The sequence below is a fragment of the Lupinus angustifolius genome, unplaced genomic scaffold, assembly GCF_001865875.1.
Source record: "Lupinus angustifolius cultivar Tanjil unplaced genomic scaffold, LupAngTanjil_v1.0 Scaffold_215_49, whole genome shotgun sequence".
In the NCBI taxonomy this organism is placed as follows: Eukaryota; Viridiplantae; Streptophyta; class Magnoliopsida; order Fabales; family Fabaceae; genus Lupinus; species Lupinus angustifolius.
Window position 1 is genome coordinate 2,780 of NW_017727033.1, and position 12,990 is coordinate 15,769.

The 12,990-nt window shown below is 36.9% G+C and overlaps 1 protein-coding gene across 1 annotated transcript; it reads right to left on the minus strand.

Moving 5' to 3' along the window:
* Positions 1-621: 621 nt before the first annotated feature.
* Positions 622-3,954, minus strand: LOC109340651 (GDSL esterase/lipase At1g71250-like). Its single transcript, XM_019578371.1, has 9 exons — positions 3,423-3,954; positions 3,194-3,324; positions 2,869-3,111; positions 2,511-2,766; positions 2,366-2,422; positions 2,137-2,267; positions 1,812-2,054; positions 1,454-1,709; positions 622-1,203 (listed from the first exon to the last, which is right to left on the minus strand). Exons 1-9 carry the CDS (start codon positions 3,661-3,663, stop codon positions 1,010-1,012), a joined length of 1,752 nt encoding a protein of 583 aa, XP_019433916.1. The 5' UTR covers positions 3,664-3,954; the 3' UTR covers positions 622-1,009.
* Between the last annotated feature and the right edge of the window lie 9,036 nt (positions 3,955-12,990).

Consider the following 12,990-nt stretch of genomic DNA (forward strand, 5'->3'; position numbering starts at 1 on the left):
TTGTCATAATTTTCTAGGTGATGGCATGAGCAAACTTTAGGATCAATATTTCCATCAATGACTAAAGGAATGTAATGAAACGTGCATGTCAAAGTCACACTCTGGAATTTGGAGAGTTTGGCTATTATGAGGGGTCAACATCTCTTATATTATAAGAGTGAATCACTCCATGTACCATTTCATTTGATTGGTTAAAAAACATATATTTAAGTTTAAAATTTAATAATAAAATATTTTTCTGACTAAATAGTGGAAGTGACACATGGAGTGAAACACTTTTTAGTACAGAAGATATATATAGTTGTGAAGCAGCATATAGATGAGAATAATCATGACCATGACGATTAATATGTTGGCCTAACAAAAATGGCAGTCCAATGCAATAAGCTTCTGTTTAACGAGGTTTGGAGATAGAAGATATAAGTAATCTTACCCTACAAGTGGAAATGTTGTTTCTAAGGTTTGAACTCGTGACCTTATGGACACTAAGTAACAACCTTACCGTTGCGCCAAACTCACTCTCTACCGATTAAACAATAATGAGATAATATTGGGTAATGCAAGATAATAATAAATGAGTAAATCATGTTATTGTTCATATAATGACCCAATAAATTAACATCCTAAGTTCATTTGATCAAGGTTATAAATAGTACGTGTAATGCCATGTCCAACAAGTATTTATGTTAAACGGCCTTTTGGGTGCAAATAAAAATGAACAACTACACAATTCCCAGTTAAATAACATTTGTGCTAGATTCAATGGACAAGAACAATTCCCAATCAGTACTGGTATGGCTATGTAGATTCTATGGACAAGAACAATTGAATTAACACAACCTAGACCTTGTAGTATGAAGGAGACTATGGCTTCCTCTGTCCCCTAATCTGTTTTAGAATCTAATTTCATTTATTTTAATTTTATTTTCCTCAGCTTGCCTCCAAGTTATCCTTTTAATGTAAATAATACAATTCAGTGCTGAAGTTGTTTTGACAGAATGTTAACTAATTACATTTGTGCCATCTGTTTAACATTAACAGGGTAGCAATCAGAGGGTGGTCCAGTAAGAGCTCTATCAATAATAATATTGTTCACAGCCTGGGTGGGATGGTAGGTATCCCAAAACACATACTCACTTCTATTTCTGCATGGAGTAGACATAGGTAAGCAACCACAGCATGCTCTATCAGTTACAGTGAATCCTGTATAGATAATAAAATCACATCATCAGGTCATAATTACTACGAAAATGCTTCTTTTACACCTCTCCGCGACACTTTTGCGACACATTTCAGGTTTGTAACACAATGTACCGGTACTATGTTATAATCTTGAAAATGTGGGGAAAGTGTGGCGCACACAATGGTACATGTAGCAAGAATGTAATTATCGATCATATGATATATACAAATCGATCGAGGACATTTCTATATTTTGGTATCAAAATCTTACCGTAGGTATTTGGATTGTTTATAATATCAGAGAGAACTCCGTAAGTGTTTCCAAACACAAAAACTGAGCCATTGTAGTCTGAGTTCAGTTGATCCACCAAAGTTCTCAATGCATCATTAAACATGCTAACTATCTTGTTGACATAAGACACACATTGTCCCGGAGGGGCAGAGCCTCTAGATAGTTGATTTGGTATGCAACCAAGTGGTCCTAGTCCTCCCAGCAAAAACTTTCGGAGTCCCAAACCATGTAGAGTCTGTAAAATAGCAGAAGATGAGCATGTTAATATAAAATAACCTCTTAATATTATTTTGCTAGCTTCTATTAAATTTCCTGGCATGTATGTTTGTTAAGTTACCAAAATCTGCTTTTTGTAGAGCTGTACAAGTAGCTCAGCATAGCTTTTTGGGTCACAAATGAAGCTCGTTGCATATAGTTTGGGCAAGAGATAGTTGTTTATGTAATCATTGCTGCCATGGTTCACTACTGTCAATGACTTGGCCAATTTCTTAGTCAAAATCTCGATATTCACTTGGGTCTTGAGCTGGCTTAAGGTTGTTTCAAAATTTTGCACCTGCTTGCTAAAGCTAATACGTTCTCCCTGTGTGATTGTTGTCCTTTAGTTAAAATCTATACATAAACAGTTTTAGAAAACAAAAACTAGATATCATAGAAGTGATTACCAGATGTCTCCCTGTCACTTCAATTATCCCAGCAGCGGCTGAAGCATAGTTTACTCCCGATAAAATGTTGATGCTGCCTTGTGCTGTAGTATCTGCAAATGGTGGTAGATAAGGAAGACCAATCTTTTCAGCTGCAAAACTGTAATGTTAATACATGGTCTATTACTTTGGTTTAAAGTTTTGAACATTCTGGTATTCATATTGAAACAAAAGGCAAGAAGCAGGTTACCAAGGAAATCAATAGGAGTTTTGCCATTGCAAGTGGGGAAAGTGTGGCGCACACAATGGTACATGTAGCAAGAATGTAATTATCGATCATATGATATATACAAATCGATCGAGGACATTTCTATATTTTGGTATCAAAATCTTACCGTAGGTATTTGGATTGTTTATAATATCAGAGAGAACTCCGTAAGTGTTTCCAAACACAAAAACTGAGCCATTGTAGTCTGAGTTCAGTTGATCCACCAAAGTTCTCAATGCATCATTAAACATGCTAACTATCTTGTTGACATAAGACACACATTGTCCCGGAGGGGCAGAGCCTCTAGATAGTTGATTTGGTATGCAACCAAGTGGTCCTAGTCCTCCCAGCAAAAACTTTCGGAGTCCCAAACCATGTAGAGTCTGTAAAATAGCAGAAGATGAGCATGTTAATATAAAATAACCTCTTAATATTATTTTGCTAGCTTCTATTAAATTTCCTGGCATGTATGTTTGTTAAGTTACCAAAATCTGCTTTTTGTAGAGCTGTACAAGTAGCTCAGCATAGCTTTTTGGGTCACAAATGAAGCTCGTTGCATATAGTTTGGGCAAGAGATAGTTGTTTATGTAATCATTGCTGCCATGGTTCACTACTGTCAATGACTTGGCCAATTTCTTAGTCAAAATCTCGATATTCACTTGGGTCTTGAGCTGGCTTAAGGTTGTTTCAAAATTTTGCACCTGCTTGCTAAAGCTAATACGTTCTCCCTGTGTGATTGTTGTCCTTTAGTTAAAATCTATACATAAACAGTTTTAGAAAACAAAAACTAGATATCATAGAAGTGATTACCAGATGTCTCCCTGTCACTTCAATTATCCCAGCAGCGGCTGAAGCATAGTTTACTCCCGATAAAATGTTGATGCTGCCTTGTGCTGTAGTATCTGCAAATGGTGGTAGATAAGGAAGACCAATCTTTTCAGCTGCAAAACTGTAATGTTAATACATGGTCTATTACTTTGGTTTAAAGTTTTGAACATTCTGGTATTCATATTGAAACAAAAGGCAAGAAGCAGGTTACCAAGGAAATCAATAGGAGTTTTGCCATTGCAAAATCTCCCAGTTGGACCACTAGAGAAATCAATGCCATAAGGTGCAAAATTGGCTTTTGCTAGAGAGTTGAGAAAGTTGTTATTCCCATCATCCACTAATGAATCTCCAAACACAAACATTGCAGGAAATAATGGCTCCCCCACCACATCATTTTCTGAGAAAAATATCAAAAACATGGCAAACAAAGTAAGCACTAGAAAGCATGCCATTTCCAATTTTACAAAGTTTTGATGATGCCTTTGGAATTCATGCTAAGGCAAGTTTTATTTTAGGCTATAAGGAGGTAAAGGTATATATGCCTGACATGACCTGCTGCATTTTTTTCAGTTTAATCTCTTTTACCCTATCTATCTCCAGAATTTATGTATTGCTTAGTCACTAATCATGCAACCTTGACTCTTATCAAGTCACTTTTGGGCTCTTCTTACACTACAGTTACTGATTTTAGTTCAAACCCCCTCTTGAACCTAGGGGCAGAAAGAGATGGCCACGAGTATGTCATGGTCCTCTAGCTTCTTTAGTCTTTATGTACTTTTTAATATATTTAATTGGTTGATGATTTTTATGTTATATATATGTTTGGTTTCGTTCTCTCCAACAAAACTAGTGATTCCAACCCTGCTCTTAACCGCCTAGAAAAGTAAAATAAAATGGAAATTAGTTATTTGATAAATCCAACAAGCTTATAATTAAATATATAGTCATATATATAAATATAGAATAAAGAATTATATTAATATATGTAAAATTTAAAATCTCCACACAAACCGCTCTTTATAGATGTACATATATATCAATGGTCATTTGTGTCAATGTACGACAAAAATAAGTTACTAACCTCTCGAACACCCATAATATTAAGTTAATACAAGTAGCAAGAAAATAAAAAGTGAGTTATGTTGTGTTGGGTATTGCAAGTGTAAAGAAGTCTCACATTATATAGAAGTAGGCAAATTAAAGAGCATATGAGTACATAGACTTATAGACCTAATGTCTTAAGATTTTAGGTCAAAATGTGGTGTCAGACACACTTATATGTTTCTTTCACTTAAGCTATAGAAGAATAATTTAGTTCATGGATGAAGATCTACCAACAAGTGGTGTCAAAGTCGATGGTTCGACGACTCAACTAAGTTTTGAAGCAACAAGTGGTTGATACATCCATGCGTGGTCCTTGCGTCGAAAGTCTTCATGGTGAGAGGCCAGACGACATGTTCCATTGATAACAAGACAAACCAACAACAATACAAATAAATAGAGAGTTGAGTTCTAGTGTACCCGATACTGAAAGGTGAGTAACTCCCACTTGATAGGAGGTGTTGGGCACTACTAGTATGAAGAATAAGTCTTACATTGTGTAGAAGTGAATGAGTTAAAAAACACATAAGTAAATGAACCTTTAGACTCAATATCTTAAGGTTTTTTGTTAAGATGTGGTGTCGCACTCACTTATATGCTTCTTCTAATTAGCCCATGAAAGAACAATTTACCCTAAAGATGAAGATCTCCCAAGATATTATGTGAGTATGCTCCTTAGTTCATTCGCTTATACAAAAAGCAGAAACAAGAGTTTTGCAGCCTTGTACGAAAATTGAATTTTAATTCACACTAATTATTGTGGGTTCTAAGTTTTTAAGAACCTTCATCATGCCGTTCACATTGTGAGAGACGTTTTTATTAGGAAGTAGGAACCCGTTCCTATATTACAATTTTGATTGTAAGTTGTCCTAAACAAATGTTAGAGGTTCTTCGGTGTGAAGTGTAAATAAATATAAAATAAACAACAAGACTCATTTAAGAACAGAAAGCATTTAAACACAAGCTTTATTTTGACTTTAATTATTGGTGAATTACAATAATTTTAGCCTCAACGCAATAGTAAGATTGTTTGCCTTATAACATAGAAGTCATGTGTTCAAATCATGGAAATAGTCTCTTTTTTTGTAATGGCAATGTTGGGTACATCTACCCTCCCTAGACTCTGCAAGATAAAAGCCTCGTACACTATGCATTCATATTTAATCCACTTTTCAGGCCACCTTCTTTAGTTGACAAACTTTGACAATATTTAGTGCATTTGTCTTTAAATTAATCATGATTGTTTGTTCTTATAACTATCCTAATTGTAAGACATCCATATAAAAACAGAGATTTGTTGTCCCTCACTTTTATCCCAAATTATGTCTCGACCAATGACAATAAAACAAAAAAAATTAATAATAATAATAAATGTTTAAATTTTTTAATTAATGTAAGAATATGGAAAACTGAATATCTTATTTTTTATTGAACAATAGATGATAAACATGATTATATAGAGAATTACAAAGAGAAGAAAAAAGGAAACTAAATCAATCCTAATTAGAAAAAAATATCTATACAATTCCCTATCACCAATCCCTTGATTTCGGGGATTACAGTTTGATTCTTATCTATTTCTGATCATAATCTGATTTGTTTGATTATTGTAATTATACAAAATATTCACATTGTGACACTCCCCCTCAAGCTGAGAAATAGATGTCTTCCATTCCTAGCTTAGCTATAATGTCATGAAAGTTTGAACTATTCAGCCCCTTTGTTAAAACATCAGCTTATTGATGTCCTGATGGAACATATGACATACACACTAGGCATTCCTCTAGTTTTTCTTTGATGAAATGCATGTCGATCTCAATGTGTTTTGTCCTATCATGTTGTATAAGATTATGAGCAATATTGATAGCTGATTTGTTGTCACAATAGAGTTTCATAGGAGCTTTGAGGTCCATAGACCAGGAGTGTGTTAGGGGCATTTTCCTGAATGGTCTGAAGGAAGAATTACAAGCAGAGGTGAAGCTATACGAGTTGCAATCTTTATCAGACATGATACAAAAAGTCTTATTAATTGAACAGAAGAATATGTTAATAACAAAAAAAATTCATCATGCTTACATTCCAAGAGTATCTGGAGGGTCCAGAAGCAAATCTTATACAAAGACTGTCATTGTGGAGTCCAGACCCAATATGGATAGGAGGTGGGAAAATTCTACTGGCAGCAATTTGATGAGAAGTCTTGGACCAAGTCATTCTGAGGAGAGTGTGAAGAACAAGTCAGGAGAATTCAAGCACTTGACTAACGCAAAAATAAGGGAGAAAAGGGAAAAAGGATTGTGCTTTTGTTGTGATGAACCCTACAATAGGGAACACAAATGTAGAAATAAGCAACTTCGAATGATACTAGTAGAAGCAGAGGAAGAGGAGGAGGACAATGAAGAAGAGGAGGAGCAGTTGCAAACCTTTAAATCTCTGCATTTATCATTGTGTTCCATGACAGGTTTTACAACTACTAGATCTTGGAAGGTGGAAGGATGGGTGGATGGTAGGTTAGTGATCATCTTAATAGATTGTGGAGCTTCTCACAATTTCATTGCTGCAGAAATAGTAAAGAAATTGCAACTAAAGGTAGTGGATACCCCTTCTTATTGGGTGGAAGTAGGTGATGGCCATAGGGTGAGATGCAAGGGGAAGTGTGAGCATTTGAAGTTCCAGCTACAACAACTTAATGAGGTACAAGATTTCTATCTCTTTAACCTCAATGGGGTGGACATGGTGTTGGGATTGGATTAGTTGGCTCAACTAGGGGAAGTCAAAGCTGATTTTGGAAGGCTAGAGCTCACTGTGAAGAGGGGGAATAAATGGATCAAGATTTCTGGGAATCCAGCTTTGGCCCGAACAGAGCTTCCATTTGGAGCACTGATGCAAATTCTAAAGAAAGAGGGAGAAGGTTTGTTAATACAATGTGAATCTGCTCAAAGAGAAGAAATACCCCACACTACTCCTTCAAGACCTATTCTCAATTTACTGGCAGAGTTTGAAGAGCTGTTTGTGGATCCTAAGGAGCTACCCCCTGCTAGGAGGTGTGATCATGCAATACATTTGATAGAAGGGGCTACAGTTCCAAACTTGAGGCCCTATAAATACCCTCATTATCAGAAAACAGAAATAGAGAGGTTAGTGGGAGAAATGTTGGAATCAGGGGTGATAAGGCATAGTATTAGTCCCTATTCTAGTCCAATTATATTGGTCAAGAGGAAGGATGGAGGTTGGAGGTTTTGTGTGGACTACAGGGCCTTGAACAGAATCATCATTCCTAACAAATTTCCCATCCCTATAATAGAAGAACTGCTAGATGAGATTGGAGGGGCTAATGTGTTTACCAAACTGGACTTAAAGTCAGGGTATCATCAAATTAGGATGAAGGGGAATGACATTGAGAATACTACCTTTAGGACCCATGAGGGGCATTATGAAATTGTTGTGATGCCCTTTGGCTTAACAAATGCCCCCTCTACATTTCAGGCTTTGATGAATGAGGTCTTGAGACCCTTCCTAAGACAATTTGTATTGGTATTTTTTGATGACATCTTGATCTATAGCAAGGGGGAGGCTGCCCATCAGAAACATTTGAGACAAGTGTTGGAGGTATTGAGTTCAAATTCCTTGAAAATTAATAAAAAGAAGTGTTGCTTTGCTAGGCCTAGTTTGGAATATTTAGGGCATATCATATTTGGGTCAGGAGTGGCAGCAGATCAAGCCAAGATTGCTACTATGAAGATTTGGCTAATTCCTAAGGACTTGAAAGGTTTAAGGGGGTTCCTAGGTCTCACGGGGTATTATAGAAAGTTTGTACAAGGGTATGGTAAGATAGCCAAACCCTTGACCAACTTATTGAAAAAGGATAATTTTGTATAGGGAGAGGAGGCATCCATAGCTTTCCAGGGGTTGAAAACTGCTATGATCAACTTACCCCTCTTGGCAGTCCCTGATTTCTCTAAGACCTTCGTGATTGAAACAGATGCTTCTAGTAAAGGCTTGGGGCAGTGTTGATGCAGGAGGGTAGGCCTTTGGCTTTTTGGAACAAGGGTTTATCAATTAGAGCACAAATGAAGGCAGTCTATGAAAGAGAGTTCATGACAGTTGTGCAAGCAATCCAGAAATGGAAGCACAATTTGATGGGGAGACATTTTATTCTTAGAACGGATCAGAGAAGCCTCAAATTTCTCACAGAACGAAGACTTTTCAGTGAAGAGCACTTTAGATAGGCAGTCAAGCTTATTGGATTAGATTTTGAAATTCAATTCAATCCTGGAAGGGAGAATACAATTGCAGATGCCCTTTCCAGGAAGACTATGTATGTTGTTGTGTCTATCATCAACCTAGAGGATGCAAAGGATTGGTTTCAGGAACTGCAACAAGAACCTAAATGACAAAAGGTGATACAGGATCTAGTTTGTAAGCCTAATTCACATCCTGGATTCCAATTTCAGGCAGGAAGGTTGTTGTATAAAGGGAGGTTAGTACTACCCAAGAATTCCAATAAACTTCCCTTAATCATAGCTGAATGTCATGATAGTGTGGCTGGGGGACACTCTGGTTTCTTTAGAACATTCAAGAGGGTCTCTAGTTTCTTCTATTGGGAGGGTATGAGGATCTATGTAAAACATTATGTGGAAGCTTGTGATGTTTACCAAAGAAAGAAATACTCCACCTTAGCCCCTAGTGGCTTGTTGCAACCTTTGCCAATTCCTACTCAAGTGTGGCAAGATATTTCCATGGATTTCATATCTGGCTTACCTAAAGCTAAAGGAAAGGATACCATATTTGTTGTAGTAGATAGACTCACGAAATATGCTCATTTCCATCCCTTGGGCCACCCTTTCAATGCTAGAGATGTGGCAGCTATGTTTGTAAAGGAGGTGGTTAGGTTACATGTTTTTCCAGCAACCATCATTTCTGATAGAGACCAAATCTTCCTCAGTCAATTCTGGAAAGAATTGTTCAAATTAGCAGGAACTAAATTGAAGTATAGTACTGCCTACCACCCTCAGACTGATGGACAAACTGAGGTGGTGAATAGAAGCTTAGAAACCTATCTAAGGTGTTTTGCACGGCCTAGACCCAAGCAGTGGGTAGAATGGCTTCCCTGGGCAGAGTTTTGGTTTAATACTACCTATAATGGGTTAGCTGGCATGACTCCATTTAAGGCACTATATGGGAGAGATTCTCCCACCTTGATTAAAGGATGTTATGACAACCTCTAGGGGGCTGCCTTAGAATTAGCATCGTTTTAGCTTGAAATCTTGAGTTTTTTAAACTGTAATTCGTTTTTGGTGAATTGTGGGAATTTGGGGTTGTTTTGGTGAGGGAAATGGAAAAGATTAGAAGGGGGAAGCGCCACAAGCATGGAAGCTTGATAAGCTATGAGGATCGCCACAAGCAAGGAAGCTTGATAAGAACTTGTTAATGGTGGTCACGACCAACCTAAGGTTTTTAGGAGAAGTGTTCTCAACTAAAACAATTCAAATTTACTCAAAATTCAACTTAACTTTATTAATGAATAAACAAAATTATAAATAGGCAGATTTGCCTTGCTGAAAAGATAAAGATAAGATCTAATTTAACAAATTGAAATTTGAAGATAAAATCCTAACTAACATAATCCTAACAAGCCTAATCTAATTTGATCTGATCAATTTCAGTTGGATTGAGTTGTTGGCGATTTGAATTTGAATTAGCCTTGAAAATTCCTCTAATTAATCTGACCAAATTAATCATAGAATTTCCTTGCTTGAGTGGACTTGATCATCTTCTCTTCATCCCTTAAGTATAGCCACAAGTTGGTTATGAAATTGTTACATTGTTCATATTTTCATGCCACCTTGTTTATGCTACACCTCTTAGCCACTACTATGTCAAATTACAAGGAAATAAATAATTTCCCAATCCCAAAATACATCAAATTAAATACTAAAATACTTTAATGAAAAATAAACATAACACTATATGAGAATGCAATCTCATTTATTTGAATCAATGCAAATAAAGTAAACTAAACTATACTACGAATTCTTTGCAAGAACATGGCCTCCATAAATCATAGGTCGCCCCCCTTGATTTACATCAGGATGTACCTTCACTTCTAAGGTAGAGGCAGTAAACCAATTACTTTAAGATAGAGATGTGGTGTTGCAAGAGTTATAGCAGAATTTGTTGAAGGCTGAAGACATAATGAGGGCTCAAGCTGATAAGCATAGAAGGAAGGTGGAATTTGAGGTAGGAGAATTGGTGTTTTTGAAGCTTCAACCTTACAAATTGAAGTCATTGGCTAAGAGACCTGTAACTAAGTTAACAGCTAAGTTCTATGGCCCTTATCAAATTTTAGAGAGGATTGGTTCAGTGGCTTATAGATTGGAACTCCATGCCAGGATCCATCCGGTGTTCCATGTATCCTTGTTAAAAAAATCTCTGAAGCCAGTACAACAAGCTCAACCACTGCCACCTATGCTCTCTGAAGAGTATGAATTATAAGTGAGCCCAAGTGCCTTATTGCAGTGCAGAGAAAGAAGTGATGGGCAACTGGAGGTTTTGGTACAGTGGGACAAACTCTCAAATTGTGACAATTCTTGGGAGCTGGCTGCTCAACTCAGAGAAGCCTTTCCACACTTTCCCCTTGAGGACAAGGTGGCACTTTTGGGGGGGGGGATTGATAGAATAAAGTTGAGGAAGAAACCTCCAATCACGAAGGTGTATGTGAGATGCCAGCAAGGCAATAACAGAAAATAACTACCTTTCTAAAAGGTAGTTAGTTAAGAAAACTATAAATAGAAAGCTAGGAGTGAGTAGTTAAACTCACTTTTTGGGAAAGTATTGGTTAGGGTAACTGATTTCAGGGAAATCAGCAATTGTAATTCCTTCTAGAATCAATCTTCTTCTCCATTGTAACAATTTCTGCTATATTCAATAAAACAGGGATCTAGGGTTTCCTGATCCTCGAGGTATTCTTTCAATTCCTATATTTTTCTTCTTCTTAATCTGTGCCAGTTTAACAATATACCTGAAAAAGCTAATGAACAGACTAGGGCAGGTTTCTCAAGAGACTCTAACAAGCCTTTTAGCCGCTCAATATCTTCACTCTTGAACCCCATCAATCCTGGGGATCCTTCAGCCTCAGGTTGCTCTGCCATATGGGCTTGGTGCTTCTGCCCCCCTCGATTCCCCCACTCTTTGCTTGGGGGTTTACCATTCAGCTTCCAACACCTTTCTTTCGTATGTCTGGGTTTATTGCAGTAGGTGCACCAAAGGTTATCTTTGTTTCCCTTCCACTTGTTGTCTCGAATTATTTGTTTGGGTAGATCAATATTCCCTCTTCCTGACAGATCTGTTTTGGTCACTAAGGCTGACCCGTCCATGATTTGTGGTTGAAGCATAACACTTCTTCTACTTTCTTCTGCTCGAACCAATTAAATTGTTTCTTCAAGGGACGGTGTTTCAACCTTACCAAGGATTTGAACCCTAACCTAATCAAATTCAGAGTTTAATCCAGCTAGAAAATCATATACCCAATCTTTCTCAATGAAGCTTTTTAAGGTGGATGCATCCTCGTCGCATTTCATCTTAAAAACTCGATAATGATCGAGTTCCTACCACAAGTTTTACAACAGATTGGCATATTCTGTAACAGATTTATCTCCTTGCTTAGTGGATGAGGTCTTGACTTTGATCTCATACACTTGGGCAGCATCACATGCCTTAGAGTATGTGCGACGAATGAAGTCCCAAATCTCCTTTGTTGTAGGTAGGAACATACAAGTGTCACTAATCATGGGATCCATAGAGTCCCATAACTAGGACATTATCATGGAGTCCTCTTCATCCCATGGTTCAAATGTCGGATCACCTTCTTTTGGTCCCTGTCCAAGAAGGTGGTCAAGTGTCCATTTACCCTTGAGGTATGTGCGGACGAGTTGCGACCACTTCAAGTAGTTCTTCCCATTGAGTCTATAGGAGGCTCGAATATTTTGCAGATCTTATGTTTTTTATTGATCAATAGATGATAAACATGATTATATAGAGAATTACAAAGAGAAGAAAAAAGGAAACTAAATCAATCCTAATCAGGAAAAAAATATCTATGCAATTCCCTATCACCAATCCCTTGATTTCAGGGATTACAGTTTGATTCTTATCTATGTCTGATCATAATCTGATTTGCTTGATTATTGTAATTATACACAATATTCACATTGTGACAATTGACATGACATATTTTCATTCGTACGGGACAAGATTTGGGACAACAAATCTTTGTTCTACATAGGCAATGTTGAGCAACTTAAAAGTTCAACATGAAACAAAATAGCCAAGTCGAAAACATTGTACTCACTCAAAATGTGCAGAGGGAAGATTATATTATTAGAAGAGCATGGCTAGCAACACATTCTTTCAACATTCTCTTTACCACATTTTCCATCAATGAATGAATGTAATGTGGAACCCACTAAACCACATCCGTTCACTCTTTATTTAGTGGGTCTAACCTAAACTCCACCCAATAATAAAGAATGTATTGAAGAGAGTGTGATTCTAACATTTATGATATTACATAGATCATTACAAGTTTTGTGATTCCCAGCTCCTGGTTTTGGAGACGAAGGATGCTCTTGCATATGAAGTGGGAATGTAATGTAAATTTGAACAAGGATACAGTGTTTCCA

Coding starts and splice junctions, on each gene's coding strand:
- LOC109340651 (XM_019578371.1), bottom strand. CDS start 3,663: ATGGCATGCTTTCTAGTGCTTACTTTGTTTGCCATGTTTTTGATATTT. Junction 3,112..3,193: donor AAGTGACAGGGAGACATCTG/GTAATCACTTCT, acceptor ACAATCACACAG/GGAGAACGTATTAGCTTTAG. Junction 2,268..2,365: donor AACTCCTATTGATTTCCTTG/GTAACCTGCTTC, acceptor ACAGTTTTGCAG/CTGAAAAGATTGGTCTTCCT.